General features: G+C 32.6%; 2 protein-coding genes across 2 annotated transcripts; one reads left to right on the forward strand and one right to left on the reverse strand.

The window, feature by feature from the left end:
• Positions 1-12,241: 12,241 nt before the first annotated feature.
• Positions 12,242-13,153, forward strand: LOC308430880 (olfactory receptor 7G2-like; the record flags this gene model as incomplete). The annotated part of the gene is made up of 1 exon (XM_080930158.1): positions 12,242-13,153. The coding sequence occupies exon 1, from the start codon at positions 12,323-12,325 to the stop codon at positions 13,151-13,153; it is 831 nt and encodes a 276-aa protein (XP_080786284.1). The 5' UTR covers positions 12,242-12,322.
• Positions 13,154-24,254: 11,101 nt separating this feature from the next.
• On the reverse strand, positions 24,255-25,196 carry LOC308430779 (olfactory receptor 7G2-like; the record flags this gene model as incomplete). Its single annotated transcript, XM_080930067.1, has 1 exon — positions 24,255-25,196. One exon carries the CDS (start codon positions 25,194-25,196, stop codon positions 24,255-24,257), a length of 942 nt encoding a protein of 313 aa, XP_080786193.1.
• Positions 25,197-27,471: the final 2,275 nt, after the last annotated feature.

Genomic DNA, 27,471 nt, shown 5'->3' on the forward strand with positions numbered 1-27,471 from the left:
ACTGAAAGAACCTGAAGAGTACGGCAGCTTCCTAACTAGACTAGCAGTCTTAAATAGTCTAGACACTTGAGATCTCTTAGATATTGAGCTTCCAACCAGAAAAAATACACTATTTGGTATGATACATTGAACACTTATAGTGCAGATGACTGCTTGGTCTTGTCTCAATGAGAAAAGATGCACTTAATAGTTGAGAAACTTGAGGCCCAAGGGAATGGGGAGGTCGGGCAGGGTTGGAAAGGGGAACTCTTTTGGGGGTACTGTCTATGAGACAGGGAAGTAGGAATGTTGGATGACAAGACAAGAGGCAGATAAAGGCTGGACTTTTAAAAAGATTAAAGAAGAGTTTAAATATGCATGTATGTAAAATTTCAGTTTCTGTATCAGCATAAAGTAAATTTTAACAAAAAATAAAATTTTGAAGATAATATGTTAGACACTAGAAAATGGAAAGACATCTCACACACTCCTGCTCATGGGTTAGTAGAAATAACACTGTAAAAATGAGAATTCTACCAAAATCTATAGATTAATACAATTTCATTCGAATCCCAATCACATTTTTTAGTAAAATAGAAACAAAAATCAACCAACCAAACAAATAAGTCCTATGCTAAAATTTATATGGACATACAAAAATAAGCCACATAGCCTAAGATTCCTTAGAAAAATCACAATTCAAGGCAGGATTATAATTCTACGCTTCAAGACAAGTTGAAGAGCCATGTTAATTAAAAGGTAATAGGGCAACCTTTGGTCAACTGGAACATCAACAAAAAAATAAAACGTCCTAAAATTGTATATATACAGTTTCAGATACTTAATATTTGTAAATGATTTAAAAAATATAAACTCTATAAAAGTCCCCTAAATGTTGTTGGAAAACTGAATGTCTAGATACAGAATAATAAAATTAAATTTACATCTATAATGTTGCAAAAATAATTTCTACAAAACAAAAAATGTATCCTAAAACATGACACTTCTAGAAAGAATCAGACAGTATGATTTATGATATAATCAAGAGAAAGGATTCAGGAATAGTTCAGAATTTTTCAAAAATTTATGTGAATAGTTGATAAGTAGGAATTGAGAAAAATGGAAAGATTATACATAGCTAAGGTAACAATCAATTGAGGAAGCCCACAGATGAGAGATAATGTTAAAAATGCTGAAAGGGATGAAAATAAGAGGCAGCCCTGTAGTTTTAGGGAGTCTATATGAGTAGTCAAACTGCACATCTGATGCCATATATGTGTAGGAGTTGAGGAATTGTTCCAGCCAGCATGTGTTCTTTGAATGTTGGTTCAGTCTCTGAAATCCATCAGAGGTCCATTTTTGGGATTTTGTCATGTATTAATTATTGTTATGGTAAGTACTAGACTACAAGATTCGGAGTCAGTATATAGCCTTAGTGACTCAGCCTCTAGCTAGTTCTGATTGGTAAATAAAGATGCCAGAAGCCTATATCTAGGGAGAAGAGACAAGTTGGGTTTAACTTTCGCATGCTGGACATCACATGTAGAGAGAAAGGAGAGATGAGAGATGGGCTAAAGAAGTCAGAATTGTCATCATAGATTCTGGGCCAATGGGCATGTCGCAGAGAGCTGCCCAGTTGGGTTAAGAGGAACCAAGAGGGAATGTTGTAAATAGTAAGCGATAATTTGGGATTATCAGTAGGAAAGCAGATTTTATCAATTTGGGAGGTATGTAGTTGTCCAGATAATGAGATGTTTAAGGCACATTATTATAAAAAGTTTGTGTGTGTGTGTGTGTGTGTGTGTCTGTGTGTGTGTGTGTGTGTGTGTGTGTGGCTTTTCTCCATAAACATAAAAATCAAATGTGTGAAGGGACCCTGTGTCATAATTTAATTTTTATTATTGTTACAGGTCTAGTTCAGGGGAATTGGTTGGTATTTCAGTGGGGTTACTATTCCTTGAAAGACTCAAAAACACCCCCACCTCTCCTATAACAATTCCCTAGATACATGTAATGTTTGGCTGTGGGTCTCTGAAAAAGTTTTAATCAGTTATTCAGTGAAGACACTCAGAAAACACTCATGTTTGGATCCCATCTATAAACATAACAGAATATTATTAAAATGAAAAGGAAAAGACACTGTACACAAAACTATTGCCTGTCTCAGGAATCCACTTTTTGTGGGACTGCTTTATTGGGCCTTAGTGCGAAAGGATGTTTCTAGAACTGCAGAGACTTGACTCACAATGGTGGACAAATCTCTGTCTGATGGGGGTTTTACCCTCTTAAAGAAAAAGGGGATGAGAGATGAAGGATGGACTATGTGGGAGAGTTCATGGGAGAAGTGCTTGAGGCCATAATGTAAAATGAAAAAAATATATATAAAGAAAGGGAAATAGAAGAAAAAAAAGCAGCTGCCATTCATTCTTGATAGAATTGTAAACACACATCATACAAGTCATGATGAATAGTTCTGAAAAAGAAAAAAATAAACTAGAATATGCAGCTCCTTTGCAGATGAATGAAACTCAACATCCAATTCTGCAAATAATTCCTCAGTTATCTTAACTGATGTTTTATATAAAATAGTTATTGTGAGGCTGGAATAGAGAGCTGGTTGGAGGAGAAATAGAATTATGCAATTTAGCTATAAATTAAAAGTAACTTTATGAAATTTGCAGATAAATTGATGGCACTAAAAACATTCTTATTTAGTGAGGTAATCCAGACTCAGATACAAAATGTATGTGTTCTCCCTTATTGGAGGCCCCTGGCTCTTCTGTAAATCTTTAGATGTGAGTACATGGGAAGGTAACTGGAGAAATTAGAAATTATGGTTGGATCATAGTTATAATATGAGGATTGGTGAGCAATAAGAAAAGGTGTAACAAGTATGAAAAAAAAAAAACAGTCAGAGCACTAACAAGGCAGGACATACAAGGGAGCAATAGGAAGGCACATACAGAGGAAAAGGTGATGAAGGTAAAAGAAATACCAAGGTGCAAGTGATCCAAATGAGGAAATGAGAAGCACTTTTTGTGTACTTGAAACAGGTGTACACAGAACTAGGATGGATGTGAGAAAAATAGTCAGAGTATCTGAAAAACTGTAATGGATTTTATTTTTAAGTATCTAGAAAAGAATATGTGTATACATAAAATATTTACTTACAGCTATATATAAAATTTATATACATTGTAAGAGTACTTTATACAAATATTCCACGTATACAGAGTTTCAATAAATTTTTCAATTATGACTGGACAATGCTCCCTCAAAAACACAAAGTTAATTCAAAACATCCTATGATACAGACATGAGAAGCTGCCTTCTGAGTGGTTGGCCAGTTCTACCCAAAGAAATCTCCAGAGATCCAGTTTACTGCTGCTTCACTTGGTTATTCACAAATACAAAATTAGGTTCCTGCTCCTGTGAAAAAATACATGTAATTTGGAAACAGAGTTCACAATTCTCTGAGCTGGAAGTGACCCAAGTCCCTGTGTTCTCAGAATTATCTTTCACTGTATGTACTTGTTTGCATGGTACCTGACAGAGGAGAGAAGCAATCAACAGCCCTACTCTGCCTGCTATTAAACCTATAAAGCATAACAGAGACAAGTGTGGAATTATATATGATGCATTAATGCCATGTATACCGTGATAACAGCTTTTGAATAGATTAAGACTTGCTTAGCAAGAGAAAAACAAAACAAGACTTGTGCTGAAATCCTGGCCAAATATTTAGTGTACTGATATCATGTATATTAAATGAGGATATATAACCAAAACTATAAAATACCAGAATAAGTGTTAACCATAATCTAAAAGCTTATACCCATACCATACAATAATTTTATTACTCATACCTTGTGAAATAATTTACCATCTTTAACAGTGAACACTACAGAAAACTACAATCAATATGAATTAAGTAGTGAGCATACACAGAATGGATGGAAAAAAAATGTATAAAGCTCTCTGAACCTAAGTTTCAAGAAACATTGTGGAGTGCATGGAAGTAGGATTTAAGTTAGAGGATCAGAAAATTTGGTACAATACAAAATGAACTGCCCATAAATTCATATAAATATGTTTGCAGAAATATAGACAAAACAATGCACATATGAAATTGAATGGAAAAAAAAGCCCACAAAGCACCACAAATTACTATATGCAATTTAGAAATACAAGTAGTGGGGTAAACATGCTTCTTTATAGAGGAAAATAACACTTGATTATTTAATACCAAAACTTTAATTCTAAAAACACATATAACTTTCATATAAACTGAGAAGTCTATAATTAATAATAAGAGTGTATACTCATATACATATATGCATGTAAAAACCAATGAATACAAACTGAGGTATAGAATTTGAAAAAAAAATAAAAATGGGTATGAATGATAGCTTGGAGGAAACTAGGAGGAGGGAAAATAATTTTATTACATAATAGCATCAAGTATTTAAACGTAAACTAAAAATGTCAAGCAATAAAGTCATGAAAACTGTTAAGACTTTTTCTGGTATGACCCGGAGGGTATCTAGAGCAATAAAAGAGAATGGAGTCTGACATTCAGAGTGAAAACAGACTAGACTATATGCTAAACATATAAGGGATTTTGATAACCCAGTGGGAATCAAATAGCCACAAAATAATTTAAAAACCACAGGGATTCATATAATGTCTCATTTGGTAAAGTGCTTATGTTATAAATATGTGTTCTGACTTTCCCCCCCCCCGACAATAGTTTCTCAGCACATAACATTTCTCATTGTTTCTAGTCAACTGTTTACATACATACAAATACATGTATGTATACATATATATGTATGTGTGTGTATGCATGTATGTATTTCTTCTATACACACATATTTACCTCATGAATTAGAGAGTTCTGCTGCTTCAAATTGGGGCTCTTCTATTTTATGATATCTGGAAATGTGAGTCCTATTTCAGTCTGATATTATGTCCTGAAAATGGTTATAGTATAATTTCTGTACTACACATATATCACCAACTTTAGTGATTTTTTTAAAAATATATTTATATTCTAATATATTTGATTAAAGCAGTTTATTGGGAAGTCTAAACACAAAAGCACATGGTTATGCAAATATAGTCATTACTTATAAATAAATAATGTTACAATAGTTTTGATACTTTCTTCATAAATCGTCAGTTTAAAATCTTTCCTCATCATTTAGTTGAGGTGTTAACTTCAGTATTTGAATTACATAAACACAGTCCTGAATTTTTTCAGTTCAACCCTATAATAAATATATTAGTCAATACCATTGGATTTTCCATTTATCCAATGTCTTTTGTATTTATCACTAAAATCACAAAAATACTTTTTGAGTTATACAGAAACACCTAAATATACAGGCAGTCCTAAGTTTGAAGTGAGAGATGCACAGTTACCACCTATTCTTTTATTTGTTGTACTATATAGATGTGTAATTTAATTATATTTCCATACTTGAACTGTACGTTATTTTTCTTCCTTAGTTATCCTGTTATATATACCCTGATCATAAACACTCTTTTCCTTTTGATACTTAAATTTTCCTCTTCATGACTTTCATAATTGAGACTCTTCAAATATTAGAAATTTCATTATGATTTAAATATCATAATATATCATGCATTCTTATAGGGGTAAATCCTATATTCCCTCTTATCATCTTTTTATACGTGATGCTAGTTGATCTTGTTGTCTCTGATTATAGCTTGTCTCTTCTGTGGTTTTGCGGGCCTGTGGGCTCAAGAGGGAAATTGTTCCTGGGTGTTCAGCTCTTTGTGGACAGAGGTCTCCTCTAAGGTGAGAGAGAGCTTCTCAGGCTTTTCTGGGTGTTCAGCAGTCTGCATGCAGGCGCTGAATTCTGATGGCAGTAACTCCACTCTATCTCTTGGCCAGAAATGATCCTTACCCAGAGAGCACCACACTACCTGGGCACCAAGAGTTTCTGGTGATCTCTCCCCATATAGTCAGTGGTTGGGGGATTGGGGAGCTCACCTATGCACTCAGGTGAGAGTATGCTTCTGAGGCTCCTCTGGGTGCTTGGAAGTAAGTGGGCAGGCCCTGAGTCCTGTTGGCAGTGACCTGGCTCTCTCTCTAGACCGGAACAGGCTAGAGTATATATTTTTAATTAATTAAATAAGAATTCTTCATAATCTTTAAAAGCTGACCTACTTTTTTTTTTTCTTGAACTTTACACAGTCTGTAATTCTGTTCAAAACTCAAACTTGTATTCAATTTTTAGGGTGCAATATTATTTTGCTGAAATTGATATATTTCCTGACTCTCAATATGCAGTAAGAGTCATTTTGCATACAGAACTTCTAGATTTACTCAGTATAATTCTGATAACTTCACTGTTTATAAAAAGAAAACAGGATCATGAGGAGAAACCACCCATTTGTACATAAGATATATCAGATCTCACCAAAATATATCAGGACCCCTAGCACAAAGCCCCTATGAAACTGACAAGATTTTAGTAGGAACTGTACTCTAACTTTTAGAATTAACAATTTTAAAAAGCTACCTCTTTAACAGCAAAGGTTTAAGGTATTTTTCTAACACTTGACAAAAAGCCAAAGAAATATTTTATTTATTTTTTATTGGATATTCTCTGTTTTTACATTTCAGATGTTATCCCCTTGCCCCCAATCACATCCCCATTCCCCTCCTATTAATTCTATTAGGTGATCTCTCTCCAAACTACCCTCTCCCATGTAAGTGCCTTGGCATTCTCCTACACTGGGAAAACAAGCCTTCATTGGACCAAAGGCCTCTCTTCACATTGATGCCAGAAAATGTTATCCTTGGTGTCATATGCACATAGAGACATGGGTCTCTCCATGGTAACTCATTGGTTGGTATTTTAGCCTGCCTTGGCATGAGCAACAATATGAGGAAATCATTTTTTCTTAATGACATACTTATCCTTTGTGTAGCCACATGTCATTAGCTGCAGATGGTAACTCAAAATGCTATGAAAAAAATGAAACTTGGCAAATAGATGTGTTTTTTCACAAAGTTTTCAAAACTCATACATGTGTATAATACTATAGCCACATATTCAGGATTTACATGAGCAAAAGCTTTAAGTCTGAAAAGGCTGACTCTAATATTACACATTTATTAGAAGTTGCAGCAATTATGAAAATACTGGTAAAAATTAAGTCTTATAATACTCCAGCATATGTCTCTGATGAAATGAACTAATTCTTACAGAATAAGTTATAAATAAATTCTATACCACATAATTTTACAGGAAAAGCAAGCAGTTTTAGAGCAATTTAATTATACTTTTGAGGAATTAATTAATTAGAACAATGTGTTAACACATACTTCCAGTAATTGATCATATAATGAATTTAAACTTTAGATTTTTTGAATACTATATAATGGGCAAAACTGGTACTGAGATACCTTGAATTATAAAAAAAAATACCTAAATGTATTCAATCTGTTATATTATGGTTCTCATAACTTCTAAATTAATTGAAGGAAATCTCCTAAGTTGGGGGAGAAATTGTTGTCTTTGTTTATGTAGAAAAAGAACATCTTTAGATTCCATCCAAATTCATAATCACCAGATTGACCAAGAAAGACTTCATGATAATAGTATCTACAAAGAAGATATATGCTCCCAAGTTGAAGAGATAGTGAATACCTAGTAATAAACAATACATTTTTACTACAGATTAGTAGATGATCTTCAAAGGCCAAAGAGATCTAAAGAATCTGGTATTTAACAATGTGTTATTTTTTCAAAATGGCCTTTTGTGACGATGAGTCAGGTCTCCTCTTGGCAGTACACATATTCTTCTTCAAAGATTGTAAGCATTAAAAAACCTCTTTATGGAGTTTATTTCAAAACCACCAAACTAGCCACTGGCCAAGAAGGCTGAAAATGATCATGTAACAATGTATAAAAAAGTTGCATTGCTGTGCAGTAAGCTAATTACTTTGTCATGGCACTTCTAAATACTATGGTAGTATTTATCCATATATATATTTCTGATGGTATTGAAGAATAGTTATAGTTCCAAAATTAACATTAAATTATTTGGATTTGAGAAAAAGTTTTAGGTTAGCAACACAAGTTGTCATAAATAGTGTTTTATCTAGAGAACTCTAACTCAGTAAGGAAGGACAGATAGTGGAATACTTTCTCCAAATGTGAAAAATGCATATGGTCTGAACATTGTGAATGGAATTCTTACCTGATTGCTTTCGTAATTGTTCTTATTTATGGTTTATTGATTATAAAAAATAGCCTATTATTGTACTAAAAGAGGACAGCATACAGAGAATCTTTTATTCACAGTGTGGTATCATCACCTGTTAATACTAAGCTCGTGGCCTATTATGTGATAAAAGAAATAGAAGGAAGAACATACAGTACAAAGAGATAAAATTCTGTGAAAGAGGGTTGGGATATTGATCCTTGAGATTAGAGGAGTTAGACACATTAGATTTAAGAAAGGAGTGAAGTTATGTAGGTAAACTCAAGATTAAATGAATTAGATAAGTTCCTATATAGTTCAGGAATGAACCAATGCTTATGGCCTAGGAAATTTTTCATAAATAATTAAGCCTCAGTGTCATTATTCTGGAAGCAACAAGGTATGGTAGAAAAGATATCGTCTACAAGTTCTGGCTTTCAATACATGATTGAAATACAAGGTCCTATGGAACCTTTTTCTACTGTTAATGGGGAGTCTGAGGAGGCCAGGTATATAATAGGAGAGTTTATGCAAAGTATTTAAAGTTCATTGTTTAATAAAATCAGCAGTAAGCCTATATTTAGCTGGTGAACCAAAGATGTTAAAGATTTCAGTGCCTTGAGGCATATGCCAAGAAGACTTGTAACCAGGAAGTAAAACCAGCTCAGGAGATAGAGTTTTGATCAAACCAGAAAACGTAGGAGAACCAAGGCATCTAAGAGTTTTTACTTCAGATATAGAAGTATAAGGTTTGCTGGTTGACTTACTGGGTATTTGTCTGTTCCAGTCCAACATTTGCTATTACGCTACTTCCCCACTTTGGAATGGTAATGCATATTGTTTGTTATTATATGTAGAAAATAATGATATTTTTATTTTATAGAGAACTGCCATTAAAAGATTGTGTTGAGTCTCACAAAAGATTGAAATTTTAAGCTGTATTGAAAATGAAATATAATAATTTATGGAGATTTTCTAAATGCATTTTACATCAATATATAGCCCTAAGACTATGGATGACAGGAAGTAGAATGTATTAGGTTGGATGGTCCTTGTAGTCTCATATATTGGAATACTTGATCTCCATTTGGTTAAAATTTTAGTGACAACTAAGAGCTTCACTTTATTTTAAGAGGTTTAATTTTTTGGTTACAACTTAGTAGGTGTTTAAAAAATGATATGTTGCGTTATTGAGTAGGAATGTGAACAAGGGAGAAACTTTCTTAAATATTTGAAAAGACATGAGTCATGCCAACTGTGCTCTACTTGCCTACAAAATGTAGATAAAGTTGAATGATCTCATCTGTTCTTCCTACAAAGCCTTTGTGTACATTCATGCATTATAGCTCTCCAACTATGATCTTGATGTTTAATGTTTTTTTATCTGTTCGCTTTGTCATAATGTCTTACATCAGTAACATAAAACCTATCATGAATTTTAACAGAAGATCATGAGTGAGTTAAATAACTGGAAGTTTGACTTGTGAAACTTTTTATTAAGAAAATTATAATTAGATTTAAATATATAAAATGTGTTTTTTCATTGGTATCTAAATATGAATACATGTGATTATTAAATTAAGAGGCCTTTTATTCTATATTTGGATTACAGGTTGTTTCAAGGCTCAAGATTTGTGTTGTAATAACTTAAATAACTGTAAATTCTTCTGAAAAATTGGAATCCACTCATAAATTCTTAACCATCTCCAGCTTTAAGTGTTTCCATTCAATAAATACTTTGTGTGTTTAACTACTTCTAGTTGACATTTATTTGTTCTCTACAATGTTGTTCAAATTACTACTGCCAAAATGCAATTAAATCTTTTGCCTATAGACTGAAATTTATGAAACCACAATAGAAAAGAAATCCGTTCTTTGATACTAGAATCTACATTTAGTTGTTGCCAAGTGCCAGTGTAATTTCTGAAAAATATATCAAAACAACAAGTTATATGATGAACAAATGGTAAAAAAAACATATAATTAAAATTCTAGGACCAAAATATTAAAATGTCACTGAAAAGGTATTACAAACCACAAAGTTGTATTAAAACACTATGAATATATTAACCATGAAACTAATAGATTTTATAAACCTTTTTAATATTTTTGAGTCATATTGATCAATCATATTCAAATTAGACTATACAGAACTACTCATATCATAACTAATAAAATACATAGATTGAAGAAGGAGGCTAAAAATTCACTATCTTTCAATGTTGCAATTATTCATATAACAGTTTCCTAATTAAATATTCATATAACAGTTTCCTAATTAAACTTAAAATTATATATAATGTAAACAACACATTTAATAATTTGAAAAGGTCATAAATTTGAGACCCACTAGTTTTCCAATTTAGAATATTGAGAGGTGGGATTCCTTAATTAAAGTACTACTGTACACAATTTCCATATGTAAAGAAATTAAAGAAAACAAAGCTAAAATAGTTCTATACACCTAAATCTAAAACAAGACCTAAGTGGTAAAAATGTCATTGTTCAAAACAAAGGTATATGTGTGGGATCAGGAAGTGAATAGTGGCATATATGTGTCCATAAGCTGTAAGTTACAGGTTAAGTAAAAATGGGATGCTTAAATGGTATGATTAACCTTGACATGCTGGAAAAAGAAGAACATATTGGATTGTTACACCTTCTAGAGTATAGGTCTCCAGGCATTAATGAATTTCTATCATAATCAACATAATACCAAATATATCTAATGAGGTCGTTGGTATATTCAGTCATTAGGGACCTAGGGGCTGTAAATCCTCTGATCTTACAACCTGACTCAAGAGGCTTTACCTCACATATAAAACATATTTTGAATATGCTCTAAGTGTTCGGCAATAAACTCAAGGTCTCCCTGTCCTAACAATAGGTGTTCTGTGTCCATCGAATACATGATGACTTGACTATTTCCACTTGACCATGACCATAGCAAGGTAACTAAATTAATTTCTGGTTGATTTCCAGTTTCTTGTAACAGAATATGTATGGAAAACAATGCGTTCAGAAGAAGGTCAGCAATATGAAGTTGTACATAAGCACTTTGTTAATTATTAAAATTGCCTAATGTCTTTTGCTATGCTTGTTAAAATTATGCAATACTTAAAACTACTTAAGCATTAATAGAGCAATTTTAGGGACTATTGTGATAAAATCATCTGTACTTATTTGCATATTTTGTGAAAGTAAAGAGAATAATCATTGTTGTCAATTTTACATAGAATCTGTGAGTATTCTGAAATTTTGGATGCAGACATACACCAACAAACTACAGATCTGTACTAATTTACTCAAGTGAAAAATTAATTATAATAATCACATAAATGTTAAAATAAATAAGAATTGTCATTGGGTCCAACATCCCATAACTGATATCCTATTAGAGTAAAAAAAATTCTGTATCTGTCATATCCAGTTTAAACAATTTACCAAACTGCTACTGTTCTCTCACCAGGTGAAAAATATATGTGACTCCTCTTTGCTTTAGTTTTTTTATTTTTTTAATTATGATTTTACAGTCTATATATGCCCCTTATATAAAAATGTACTTAAAATGGAGAATATAAAATTAAATATCAATATAAAAAATTGGAAATGTATATGATCACAATGTTTATTTGCATGTTTTGTGTATTTAAAATTAATAAAGTATAAAAGATTATTTTAGTTTTAATTAAAATATACAGCCAATGAAATTATTGTCAGACATTATTCCTATAAAAAACTCAAAGTAATCATGCACGTTTGATAAGTATTTAATACCTAGAAGTAATAATAATAGATAATTATACACATAAACTTTGGTTCACAATATTCTTAAAAACGTATTTCTGAAGCAGTAACTATAAAAACAACATTTAAGAAAACGTGTTGAAGAAGGTATATTATGTACCCTTAGATCTGCAGGGTTTTTTTTATAATTTATGGAATACTGTATTGGGTGATATTATCACTGATTTCACAATCTCTGTTAAAATTCTTCAGAAATACAGAATACAGAAATAAAACATTTGCTTCAGAATTTATTCTTCTGGGATTGACAGATGATCCAGAACTGCAGATCATCCTCTTTGGAATCTTCCTCTTCATGTACTTGGTCACAGTGATAGGAAACCTCATCATTATCTTGGCTGTAAGCCTTGACTCCCACCTTCATACCCCAATGTACTTCTTTCTCTCTAACCTATCCTTCACTGACATCTGCTTCATCACCTGCACAGTCCCCAAGATGCTGGTGAACATCCAGAGACAGAACAATAGCATCAGTTACACAGATTGCCTTACGCAGATGTACTTTGTGGTTTTTCTTGGAGGAATAGAAAATTTTCTTCTTGCAGCGATGGCTTATGATCGATATGTGGCAATCTGCCATCCACTTAGATACACAGTCATGATGAATCCGAGAACCTGCATTGTGCTAACTTTGCTTTCCATGTTCAGTAGCATGATAGATGCCCTGCTACATAGTCTGTTGGTGTTGCGACTATCCTTCTGCACATATGTGGAAATCCCCCACTTCTTCTGTGAACTGGCTCATGTAATCAAACTGTCATGTTCTGACACATTCATCAATAACATAGTGATATACATGGCAACTTTTATATTTGGTGGAATTCCATTTTGGGGCATTATTTTATCTTATGTTCAAATTGTCTATTCAGTGTTGAAAACGCCCTCCATAAGAGGCAGTTACAAGGCACTTTCCACCTGTGGGTCTCACTTGTCAGTTGTTTTCCTGTTTTATGGTTCAGTGATTGGGGTGTATATCAGCTTTGCAATGACTGAATCAACTACTACAATTGCAGTGGCTTCAATTTTGTATACTGTGGTCCCTCAGATGCTGAACCCCTTTGTGTATAGTCTAAGGAACAAAGACATGAAAGAAGCATTGAGGAAATTAAGTGGTGGGATTTTGTAACACTGTAGTTAAACAAAGGTGTAGACACCATTGTAGACTTTCTTTTAACCAAATGAATACTTTTTCCCAATAGAATTACGTTCATAGCGCTATTGTTATGTTAAAGATGGCCAAAATTTTGAATCTGAAGTACATTAGTAATACATATTATCATTACTATGTTATAACTTATGATATTTATATACTTAGATAATATTAGTACATTTATATGAGACTCAGTGTTTTCAGAACACATATATGTATATACCTTCAATTCTAATATAATTAAATTATAAAAATAATATTTATAAAAATAAAGATTTTATTTTTATTTCAATGATGGTTGAGGTAGCATATGTTCTAACTCATAAGCTATGACTTCTATTGCTCATTTAAAAAGAATCCTCTTTCAGGGACTGAGATGCAACAAAAATTTGACATATAAAATTGAGGAAGTTAACTTCTCATGTGGCAGAAGTTAAAGTTATGGAAACAGGATATATCAGTTACTACCTAATTGCAAAAATTCTAACTTAAATTACCCACTAGTTTACAAATGTAAGCCTCTATCATTTTTTAAGTAATGCATACATTCTAGAAAAGCTCATAGAGTTAGACACACAAGCACACACACACACACATTTTTGTGCATGTATTTCATAGATAATATGTTTTATAGTTGTATAATTATGCTTATATAAATGAATGTGTACATGTGACAAAAAAGAATTTGTGAATTTGAGACTTTGATTACGTGGAATGAGTTGTAGGAATAGATACATAAATATAATATTGATGAATAAAGTTTTTTACATATATGTTTAAATATTAATTTGATATTATGAGTAATAAGAACTACCTTATATTCTGAGAGTTAAAACCTATGGTGAACTATTGCTGAACATAGCATATCCAGTGTGATTGATATATCCAGTGTCACTCAGAAAAAACAATCTTTTCATCTACCAGCATGTATAACTGTCAGTTCTTTACTTATCTTTTACCATTGTGTGTGTGTGTGTGTGTGTGTGTGTGTGTGTGTGTGTGTGTGTGTGTGAGTGTGTGTGTAGATGTAGGTAGATGTAGATGTAGGTAGATGTAGGTAGATTTAGATATAGAAGTACGTAGATGTAGGTAGATGTAGGTAGATTTAGATATAGAAGTACGTAGATGTAGGTAGATGTATATAGGAGTCATGATATATATGCAGAGTACATGGTGGAGTACTGTGCAAATTCTGTCTATCCTCTGTAAGTTCTGTGAGCTCATGTGAGACTTGCTTGTCATTTTTAGAAGGCCTAATTTTATTAGTTTTCTATATTCATTTTTTTTTCTCATGTTTGTGAACTCATGACTTAATGAAAGAATTTGCATAACCTATCCAATGCTGCAATAAAGCCATTCATTGGCCTTTTGTTCTTGTTGTTTGCTTTTTTGCTTGTTTGTTTGATTATTTGTTATGTTAGAAACTTATACAATTACTCCTACCTCACCAGATGTTTCAGGATTTATGCCACTTTAAATTGCTAGTGTGCTCTTAACCTACATTAGGTAATTGAATCATCCTGAGTGAGGTAACCCAGTCACAAAAGAACAGACAAAATATACAGTCACTGATAATTGGAAACTAATCCCAGAGAGCTCTGAACACCCAAGAAACAACTTGCAGATTATATGGAGTTCAAAAAAAAACAAAGGCATAAAAAATGAAAAAGCATTATGCATAATCCTTATACACCAAGAAAACTTTGGCTATTTCCAGGTTACATCTTGTTTTACATGTACTTTATGTTCATTGTAACTAATAAGATTTTAAGGCATACTATTAAACCTTTAAAAAATGAAGTACTGACAAAAATATATTCATATAATTTTATGGAAAAATGCTTTTAAAATCTGTACATTTATCTTTGTTTTTTAAAATAAAATTTTTCAATTAAAATATTTGGATAAAAATTCCATTTCTTTTAAGTTTTAGGCGTTTTTGAAGTTTTTAAAGTATCTCTCTTCTGGTTCTTTGGATCTCAATGATTTTTTTTGTTTTGTCTGCCTCTTCCTTTCTGAATTTTTACTTTGGATATTCTTTACTCAATTTTTAGTACCTTGGATAAAGTTTGATCTATACTATTGATTTTCTTAAAGAATCAAATATTTGTTCTTAGATTTATTATATGGCTTTGTTTATTTGTTTATCTCACTTTTAATGATTTCATATAACTGATAATTATTTTTTACCATCTGATTCTTTGTGTGTGATTTCTTCTTCTTCTTCTTCTTCTTCTTCTTCTTCTTCTTCTTCTTCTTCTTCTTCTTCTTCTTCTTCTTCTTCTTCTTCTTCTTCTTCTTCTTCTTCTACTACTACTACTACTGCTACTACTACTACTACTACTACTACTACTATTTCTTCTTCTTCTTCTTCTTCTTCTTCTTCTTCTTATTATTATTATTATTACTGAATTGTTAATATGGAATATTTTCTTTTATGTTCTCATTCTCAATCAAATGGATACTACTAGAGAATATCATCCTGAGTGAGGTAACCTAGTCACAAAAAATACGCATGATATGCAGTTACTGATAATTGGATAATAGTCCTAGAAATTTCTGAATACCCAAGAAACAGCTCTCAGATTATATGAAGCTCAAAAAGAAATAAGGCCAAAATGTGGAAGCCTCAGTCCTTCTTGAAAAAAAAAGAAAGAAATACAAAAAGAAAAAATGTGCATTCATCATATATTAATATTTAGTACATTTTTCAAGCTATAATAATATTTTAAAATAATTAAATTATTTATAAAACAAAATAAGAGAATGAATGTGAATAATTTACTAGTAGGATTTGATAACACTGAAAAGCTATACTTAGCTAAGTTAGGAATAACCTAGCAATAGAGGATGTCAGCAGAATGGGAGATAATAAACAACAAGAAAGAAGGGAATGCATCTATGAATCAGCCCATCTGAACCATCTGTACATCCCCTGGATGAAGCTTACTTGATCGTGGTGAATGATCATTTTGATGTTTTTTTTTTGGATTCAGTTGCAAGAATTTTATTGAGTTTTTTTGCAGCGACATTCATGAGGAAAATTGGCCGGATATTCTCTTTCTCTGTAGTATCTTTGTGTGGTTTAAATATGAGAGTAATTGTGGCTTTAAAGAATGAGTTGGGTAGTATTCCCTCTGTTTCTACTTTCAGGAAAAGTTTGGAGAGTACTGGTATTAGTGGATTCCTCAGTTGTTCTTTCAAATAAGAATGAAACACTCATGGGAGGAATTACAAGGTCAAATAGAGGAGTAGGGATTAAAGAAAATATCATTCAGAAACTGCCTCAAATGGGGTTTCACCCCATATGTAGCTACCAAACTCATGAACTATTGTTGATGCCAAGAAGTGCTTGCTGGCAGGAACCTGATATAAATGCCTCTTTAGAGGCTTTGGCAGAGTCAAACTGAAAATGGGGACACCAATGAAAGGGTTAGAGAAATGATTGAAGGAGCTAAAAGGGGTTGCAACCCTGTGGAAAGAACTATATTATCAACCAACCAAATCTTTCAGAACTCTCATGAACTTAATACTAACCATTGAGCAAACATGGAGAGACCCATGGATCCAGTTACTTATGTAGCATAGGATAGAATTGTCTGGTATCAATGGGAGAAGAGACCTTTTGTCCAGTGAAGGTGTGTTTTCCCAGTGTAGGAGAATGACAAGGTACTGAGGTGGAGAGGATATTTGGGAGAGAGAGCATCTTCATGAAAGCAAGTAGAGGGGGAGAGGGATGAGAGTCAGGGGAAAGAGGGTAACATTAGAAATGTAAGTTCAGAGAATATCCAATAAAATAATTTTTAATTTTTTTTAAATGTAAAAAAACAAATGAACAATAAATTTATTAACTTAAAAAAAGAAAAAAAATATAAAATAAACCTACAATATTGTTGATCCTTTTCATATGACCAAAATCTCAACATCATATTCCACAAACACTTTCTCAATTATCTGCATTGATACTCATAAAAAAGTAGTGTCTTAGTTACCAATGTATTTCTATGTTAACCCACCATGATCAAGGGAACTTATAAAAGAAAACATTTAATTGGTGGCTTGTGTTCAGTTTCAGAGAATTAATCCATAACCACAATGGTTTGAAGCATGAAAACAAGGTACAAGTCTATAGAATTAAGCAATAAATGCTATATTTTATTAGATACTTTATGTATTTATATTTGAAATGTTATCCTCCTTTCCTCTACCATCCCTCTCTACCTTCTCTCTGCTTCTATGAAGATGCTCCCACTCCTACCCACCTACTCCCACTTATTGCCCTGGCATTCCCACACAGTGGAGTATCAAGCCTTCATAGGATCAAAGGCTTCTTGTCCTACTTATGACAGACCATGCTACAAATGCTGCTGGAGTCAAGGGTCTCTGCATGCATACTCATTATTGGTTGTTTTAGTTCCTGGAAGCTGTGAGGAATTTGGTTGGTTGATACTGTTGTTCCTCCTATGGGGTTGCAAACCCTTTCAGCTCCTTCAGTCATTTCTCTATTTCAACCATTGGGGCTCCTGTGTGTACTCATTGATTAGTGGTTTAGTGACTAGAAGCTATGGGGGTTCTGGTTGGTTGATGTTGTTGTTCTTCCTATAAGTTTGCAAACCCCACCACCTTCTTTATTCCATTATCTAACTTCCGCATTGGGGACAACATGCTCAGTCTGCTGGTTGGCTGAGAGCATCTTAATCTGTATCAGTAAGTCTCTAGCTGAGCCTCTTAGGAGGCATCCATATCAAGTTCCTGTCAGCAAGTACTTCTTAGCATCAGCAATAGTAATTGAGTTTGGAGGCTACATATGGGATGGATTCCCAGTTGTGAAAGTGTCTGGAAAATCTTTTCCACAGTTCCTGGTCTACTTTGTTGCTGAATTTACTCAAACTAGCAATTTATTCTCCTGTCTAAGAAGGTCTAAAGAATCTAAATTAATGAAACCCCGTTGAAATTAAAACTTAATTCTTCATAGAGTTAGAAAAAGCAATTTGATAGTATGCATTGAAATCTTACTCATTACAACAAGCATAAAGTACATGTAAAACAAAACATAATGTGGAAATAGTAAATGTTTTCTTGGTGTGGAAAAATTAAACAATGATTTTTAAATACCGAGAATTGTCAAACCTTTAAAAAAAAATCAAGTACTGACAAAAATAAATTCATATAGTTTTATGCAAAAGTGCTTTTAAGTATCTGTACATTTATCTCTGTTTTCTTAAAATAAAGTTGTTTAAAAATAAAAGGAAAAAGGAATTTACAAATTCACTTGGAATAATGAAAAATTAGGATAGCAAAAAAAATTCCAAACAAAAGAGCTTCCTAGGAAATCACCATTCCTGACCTCAAATTATATTACAGATCAGCTGTGATTTGAAAACATAACTGCCTGTTATTGGTATATAGACAGGCAGGTAGATCGATTGAATAGTATTGGAGACCCAGAAATAAACCTGCACACCTATTGGCACTTACTTTTTGACAAAGTACCTAAAAACACTCAAAGCTTAAAGGTCAGCATTTTCAAAAATAGTGTTCAACGGGCAGTCAGCATGTAGAAGAATGCAAATTGGATCACTATTATCTCCTTCTACAAAAGCTCAAGTCCAAAGACAACATTAAACATGATAAATTGAAACTAATAGAAGAGAAACTGAGGAAGAACCTAGAACACATAGGCACAGGAAATGCTATCGTATATGTAATAAACATGCATGGAGTGCAAAAACCAAACAGACAAATTAACAAAAAACACAAAATCTGTCATGACATGATCTTTGACACCTAAAAGACCAATGCTATAACACCTCCGACAAGGCCACAACTGCTGGATCAATACCACACTTCAGTTACAAATAGCTCCACTGAGAGTTGTTTAAGGATTTAAAATATGAACATTTTTGTGGGACTTTGGGCAAAGCTGGGTTCCAGAAGCACCACACAGAGATCTCTGGTCAGGGATGGAGTGGCTTCTGCAATATCCCCTGATGGGTCTGGCTGGGAGCATCGGATCCGGTGAAGAGGGGAAACCTTGTACAGGGAAGGGAGGAATCGATTCTGCCTCTTCCACTACTGGGTCCGTGCTATCCCCATTTCTACCATGAGGCTTCTGGCCAGTCTGAACTGAGCCAGCAGGAGTTCGGGAGAGGAAATCTAAACCCAAATGACAGAGTTAACAGCTCTTATGACAGAAGCTCTCAGAAGGAAGGAATAATGCTTGAGCACCTTTACTTTTGGACAAATCTTGTATATAGAGGTTTTGGGATTGTGTTGGGTCTGACAACAGGTGCTTTCTATTGGCTTGGCTTGAGGTTTTAGGAATATCTTGTTGACATATTTGGAGGTGGTTCTGCTTCTGTCCTAAGAGTGGTCAGGTCCTCACATGCAAAGAGTGTCTTAGGGCACAATTAAGCATACCTCACCTGCATAGAAGTGACTTGGGGCATGGCTTATGCCACTTTATGGGGCAGGGGGGCTTGCTGTAGGTTCCATGAAGGTTCCTGGTTTCTCAGGAAACTAGAAAGCTCCTGCCATGTAACCTAAAGTTTTCAGGGCTTCACTTATCTCTACTGGGAACCAGGGTACACTTCACTGCCCACAAATTACCCCACATATTTTTATTCAAATTACCTCATCTAGACATTGGAGATAATTACATATCCTGCAATCAATTATACATCAGGATTATATTAATGTTAATATAATGTATATTCTGGAATGCTACAATTTAGCTACAAAGGAAAGATGGAATTATGAACTTTGCAGATAAATCAATGGAACTAAAAAGTGTTATTTAGCGAGGAAGTACAGACTCAGATACAAAAATAATGTGTTCTACCTTCTTGGAGACTTCTGGATCCTCCCCAAATCTTTAGGGTTGAATACTTGAGAAGGTGACTTTAGAAACCAGAAGTTATAATAGGAGCATATCCAAATGGGAGCTATATGAAACAACAGGAAAGAGGAAATGACAGGTATAAGGTATTGGATCAGGGAGCTGAGAAGACACAATGTATAAGGTAGCAAAAGGGAGACAAATGCAGAGAAATGCAGGAGGAGGGTAAGAAGAGTAGCAAGACACTAGTGATGCAGTAGTGGAGATGGAAAGCCCTTTAGTTGAGGGTGGGGGAAGTAGATATAGAACAAGAATGGGTTTGAGTAAAACAAGAATATCCTAAAACTCAAATGAACTATACCACTGATTATCTACCACAGAATGCATATATAAAATATTTATTTACATTTATATAAATACTTATGTACATAATAAGAGTAGTTTTACAAAGGTATTCTGTTCATGAATATAAATAGTTTCAGTGAAATTTTTAGTTATCACCGGACAATATTCCCTCCAATACACAAATTCCACATAATAGAATCCTAAAGCACAGACATGAGAAGCGTTCCTTTCAGATGTTGGCCAGGTCTGACAAACTAATCTACAAATATACAGTTTATTGCTTCTGCACTTTGTTATTTGAAATGCAAAAATTAAGTCCTGTTGCTGAAGAAACCATGTAACTTAGAAACAGTCTTCTCAAATCTCTGATCTGGAAGTGACCTGAACCCCTGTTTTCTCAGGACTGTCTTTCTCTGTATCCACATTTCTGTCTTTTGGATGCAAGGGAGAGAGGCAACTAACATCCCTACCCTGATATGATACCTATAAACCATAACAGTGACAACTGTAGTGTTATAGTATTATATAGGGTGCATTAGTGTATTTCTTGGTAGTAACTAACAGCACTCTGAGTAGATAAGGACATATTTAGCAAGAGAAAAGCCATACCTGTTACTGGAAAGCTAGCAAAATATTCAGTGTAGTGATGTCATGCATATTAAAGGGAGATCTACAACCAAAAATATACTATAGCAGAATATGTTAATAATAATCTAAAAATTGATCCTCATGCACTCCAATAAGTGCACTATGCTTCTCTTACCAAATAAACAAATATTTGTAAAAGAAAACACTACAAAAAGCACAGTGAACCAAAATAGATTAATGCATGAGCATACACTGAATGGATATGTATATATAAAGCACTCTGAACCTATGTCTCAGGAAACATTGTGAGATAGAGTATCAGAAAATTTGTTGAAATACCAAATGATCTTCCACAAATAATCTAAATTTGAACAAAACAGCAAGCATGTGAAGTTGGATTACAAAAAAAAAAAAAAAATCCCACAAGGCAAATAACTATATGCAATTTAGAAATATAAGCGGTAGAAAAATATTCATCTCCAAGAAAGAAAATAATACTTGATTATTTAATACCAAATGCTTGGCCCTGAAAACACATACAATTAACATATAGATGAAGAAAGCCACACATCAGAATGAATGTGTATACTCATATACACATACACATGTAAGAGCAATTAATAGAATGTGGGTCACAGAATTTGAAGCAGAACACAAACACAGATATGAATGAGAGCTTGAAGGGCAGATAAAGAAGGAAAATAATTTAAATACATTATAGCATTAAATATTTTAAAATGCAGTAAAAATGTCAAGCAATGAAATCATAGACAAAGATAGACCCTATTCTTGTATGACCCTAAAGATGGCTTTAGCATTGCCAGAGTATGGATCAGGGGATGCACAGTGAAAACACAGATAATGTGTTAAACACATAAGGTATTTTGATGACCTGTACTGCAGTGGGGGAAGGAATAGCCTTAAAATAGTTAAAAAATATGGAGACTCATAACCTGTTTCATTTGGAAAAGTGATTATGCTGTAAGCACTTGTTCTCAATTTTATTCGCAACACTAGCGGCTAAGCATATATAATTTCTTCACTTCTTATTGTTACTAGTCAAGTGTCTACATACATATACATATACATATAGGTACTTCTTATATGCATATAAATATATAAAATATATACAGACACATGTAAATAGAAACATATATATATACATATATGTGTGTATATACATATATATGTATATATATATATATACATATATATATATATTTCATAAACATATATTTACCTCATGAACTCCTTACCGAGTTCTCTTGATTCTTTCAATTGGGGGTTTTCTAGTTCATGGTTTCTGGAAAACTGAGGCCTATTTCCACAATGTGTATGTCCTGCATATCTTTATATTATAATTGCTACACACACACACACACACACACACACACACACACACACACACACACATATATATATATATATATATATATATATATATATATCACTTATTTCTAGTGGATTTGTATATTCTTCCCAGATGTTTGATCAATGCAGTTTAGTAGAACATTCTATACACCAAAGCTTGTGATTATACAAATATAAGTCATTACTTTTATATAAATGATGTTCCAATTTTTTGACAATTTTCATCATAAAAGCTTACACTTTGATTTTTTTCTTCATGATTTTAATTGAGATGGTAATTTCAGTATTTGAAGTACATAAAAGTATATTTCATAAATCATTTTTGTGCACTATTATTAAAATTTTGTAAGCAAATAAAAAAATCAGATACTGCAATATAAAAGGGTTTTAACATACTCATGTTATTTTCTCAGATTTCAACCATGACTTAGTGGGCATAGATGTACTCCTATTTATTTTCATGTAAAACATACTATATCCAAGAATATTTTAGAGTTATTGCATAATTATACATGTCATGAAGGTTACAGTGAATCCAGGGTCCTTTGCTTTTATTATTAAAACAATGAAAATACTTTTTGACTTACATATGAGTACCCAAACACCCAGACACTCATTATTTTGAAAAGAGAGATGCACAGTTACTGCTCTTTTTATTTTTGATAGCCAATACATGCATATATTTAATTATATTTTTATACTTGGAGAGAATGTAATTTTTCTTCCTTTATTTTTCTTCCGTTATTATCCTGTCATATACACCCTGGTCACAACCATTCTCCCTCATTCGCTACTTAAATTTCCCCCTTCATGACTCTTATAATTCAGACTTTTCCAATATTAAATATGTTATAAATACTTAATATCATAATATTTCTAGACTTAGTGGAAATAAATTTATAATTATCTCTATATGTCTTTACTTTTGTATAAGAGTTCATGAAATTACATTTGGACATGCCAAGCATAATTTAGGTTATCATTAATGTATCTTAGATATTAGGTGTGTTGTTACTGTTTATAAGTGAAATATAGTTCCTCTATATACAAAATATTATTTCCAAATGTAGAGCATTACATGATTAGCAGCAACTAACAGTGACTTTAATAGATGGTATGTTATAAGAAATAACTAGACAAATGGTTCATACACCTCAGTTTTACTATGCTATCTCTGGAGAAATACATGGATATAGTATAAAAACACATCTTAAGTAGATAGATATGTGTTCATTTATAAATCAAAGAGTCCCTAATCCCTGAATCCATGCATTCAAAAACTCACAAGTACTAATAATAAAGAAAAAAATTTTCATTCTCAATATAGTAGATAATACTTATTTCTCTTTGAGAAATCATGGAAACTTTAGCAACAAAATCATTCAGCGCAAAATAACTTGAAGCCAAATATATACTATAAAAATTTGAATGTTTAAAATCATAAAGTAATCAGTGTGGGTGGTAGCATAGCTTCATAAAGAAAAATATTCTGAAAAACTTTTAGTCATTTTTTATACAATATAAATTTTCAGTCAGTTGGGATAATATTCTCCCTATGGGGTAAAAGCAATTAATAATTAAATATTAATATTGGTTGCATAAAATTTTTACATAATCTTAATCAGCCATAATTCTTTTATTTGCCAGTGTGATATTAACATTTATTTTTCATAACCACGTTAATAAAATTTTACTAGAAAAACAAAACCCTTGTCTTCCTCTGCCTTAGTCACCAGAGAAATAAATGAATCATAAATAGAATTGTTTATGGAACATGACATAGGTGGAAAAAACTCACAGTCACAATGAAGAACAACATGGAGATATGCTTACAAATTTTATGATCTATTCGTTTTTGAAGGAACGAATGATTCAGAGTTAGTTAATCAGGTTTAACAATATTTCTATCATTCTAACGGATTTTGTCAATTCAACTTATGGAGATGATAATACCACAGAATAAATCAGGTTTCTCATAGCTTGCTTCATTTCTCTGTTCCTCAAACTGTAAATGAAAGGATTCAGCATCTGGGGGACCACAATATACATCATAGAAAATATTACATTCTTAACAGAAGAGTCAGAAACTGCAGAGCTCATATATACTCCCAAAGCTGTCCCATAAAATAAGAAAACTACTGAAAGATGAGAGCCACACGTGGAAAAGGCTTTATTTCGTCCCTGGACTGATGTTATCTTAAGAATACAGGACACAATTTGAACATAAGAGAAAACAATCCCAGCTAGAAAAACACCAGAAAATGCACTAGTGACTGTATATGAGAGAATAGTATTAAGGAAAGTATCAGAGCAGGCAAGTTTGATGATTTGAACAAGTTCACAGAAGACGTGGAGGATATTCTGATTTGTGCAGAAGGACAGTTTTAGCAACATCAGACTGTGTAGTAGTCCATTCATAGTACTGATGAACACTGAGAGTAAAATCAGAAACCCACAGAGACAAGGACTCATGATCACTGTGTACCTCAGGGGATGTCCGATGGCCACGTAGCGGTCATAGGCCATCACAGCAAGAAGACAACTTTCGAAGCCACCAAAAATCAAGACAAAGCACACCTGGGAAAGGCAGCCACCATATGAGATGCTCCTATCATGAGTTTGAATGTTTACTAGAATTTTTGGGATTATTGTCGTGCTTATACAGATGTCAGCAAAGGACAGATTGGCAATGAAAAAGTACATAGGTGTATGGAGGTGAGAGTCAGAAGTTATAGCAAGGATAATGAGGAGGTTTCCAATGATGGTAACAAAGTACATACACAGGAACAAGCTAAAGATAAATGACTCAATGTCTGGAGCATATGTTAGTCCGATCAAAAAGAATTCTGAAATACCTGATTGGTTTGAAAGTTCCATGTCACTTTTGAATATTATTAAAAGAAAATGGTGAAAATGTTCTGAGTGACATTGGGTGATGATATTGTTCCATTAATATAGGGTGGGTGTGAAAATTGTCGTAACATCTTGTGGTTACTTTCCATATATTCTTGGAATGTCCTCACTAATGCATTTTTCATAAGTAATGTCTGCTTTAGACATATTTGAAGAATGAAAACTATTACTTTAAAATTTTTAAGCTGTCTTAGTTATAGTGTAAACCGCATTTTAGTTCAAAATTTTCATGACTTACCCTCCTTTCCTCTTGTTTATTGTGTTTTAATTTTCAGTTGTCTTCATTGAACATTGAAACACTTGAAAATATAGTGGAAAATGACAGTAGTACAAATAATAGTGCATGCTATTTCCTCGAGAAATCATCCGCATCTAGAATAAAAGTGATCAGAAATTGCATAGTAAGTCTATATAATTGAATCAATGAACAACAACATAGGCATGTCGCAGAATTTTTTGAACCAGTCATCAGTTACAGATGACTATATTTGCTACCAATTCTGTTGACCAATATGTTAATTTCATGAATATATACATATATGTACTATGTGTATGCATATGTATATGGATGATATATAATGTATTATGCATATACTATATATATATATGTATACCAACACACATATATGTAAATATAATTATACACATAAAAATAATGATTCTACATCACTTGAATTCCAATTTAATTTTTGACAAGTCTTCATTTCTGCCTCTATATATACCGGAATTAGTATTACAGAAATAAAACAAATAACAGAAAACTCATATTTGTCACTTCTCTCTGGCTATGATAAAATAACATGTCCTAAGCCATTTTATAAGAATTTATTTATTTGAAATTTAGCTTCTTTAGACATGAAAGTCCATCCTAGTCAGTGATGAAGAAAGAGTGTGAATGTAAACATTAGGAGTGGAGACTGGTATATTGAATTGATGATTCACATTTTCAAACCTAGATGTGAGTCAGAGAGAACAAACTAAAAGTAGAAAGCAAAGAGGGTCTATTTCCCCAGGATGACTTATAATCACTCTGTGTGCCTTGTGCCAGTGCATGCATATCTGTGTGTATGTATGTGTGTGTGTGTGTGTGTGTGTGTGTGTGTGTGTAACATACTGCAAGAATAATTGGGTCAAGGAAAGAAAATACAGTTCTGTAGCTTATATAAGAATATATCTTATTGCACCATCTTTGAGACTTTTCTTTCTTTCGAATTTGAGGACTCACTAGTTACTCCTACATTTATTTAACATACAAAATAGCAAATATAAAAATAAAAGTTATTTAAATATGATATTAAATATAATTTAAACATTGATTATGAATTTTAATGTTCACATTTTTAAATAAATTCAAATTTTTATTTTTATTGGATATATTACTTATTTACATTTTAACTGTTGTCCTCTTTCCTGTTTTCCCCTCTAAAAACCACATATACAATGTTTTCTCCTCTATTCTATAAGAGTAATCACAGAGTCCCCATTTGAGGACTTAGAAATAACACTGAAGCAGCTGAAGGGTTTGAAAGGCCATAGGAAGAACAACAATATCAACCGATCAGACCACTCAGAACTCCCAGGGACTAAACCACAAACTAAAGACTATGCCCATAGGGAGACTCATGGCTTCAGCCACATGTAGAAAAGAATGGCAATGTCAGACATCAATCGGAGGAGAGGCAAGTGGTCCTTGGATGCATAAAGCCCCAATGTAAGTTGGGGGAATTATAAATTCATAAACCAGGAATTATATCCTATAAAAATATTTGCTTTGTCAACAGGTTGTAAAAGATTTTGAACATATGCAAACCAATATTTGTTTTTATGGATTGCTATGTCATAATAGAAATTGCAACATTGGCTACAGAACATTCAATACCAAAGAATTTCTGTACACAAATATCCTAGTTTTGGTTATTTTTTACTAAAACAAAATAATATGTTTGTATTTGAATTTCTAACCCTTATAAACTTATGGAATTCTGACTGTTTTCACACTCTTAAGAAAAGATTACCATATTTCCATTTTATAAGCCATTTTACACAAACTTACTTAGTATATTTCTGCTAATGTAATTTGGTATTCAGGTGTACTTTAAGCATTTTAAATAAGTTAAAACCTACTTAATATATCATATTTCAAATATTTAATTATTTTTTATTAATAATGATGTATTTATGTGCCTTCATTAATTGCATCTTACAATGACACAATATAATTTTATTCAACATTTCCAAA

The sequence above is a fragment of the Micromys minutus genome (assembly GCF_963924665.1).
Source record: "Micromys minutus genome assembly, chromosome: 16".
Lineage (NCBI taxonomy): Eukaryota > Metazoa > Chordata > Mammalia > Rodentia > Muridae > Micromys > Micromys minutus.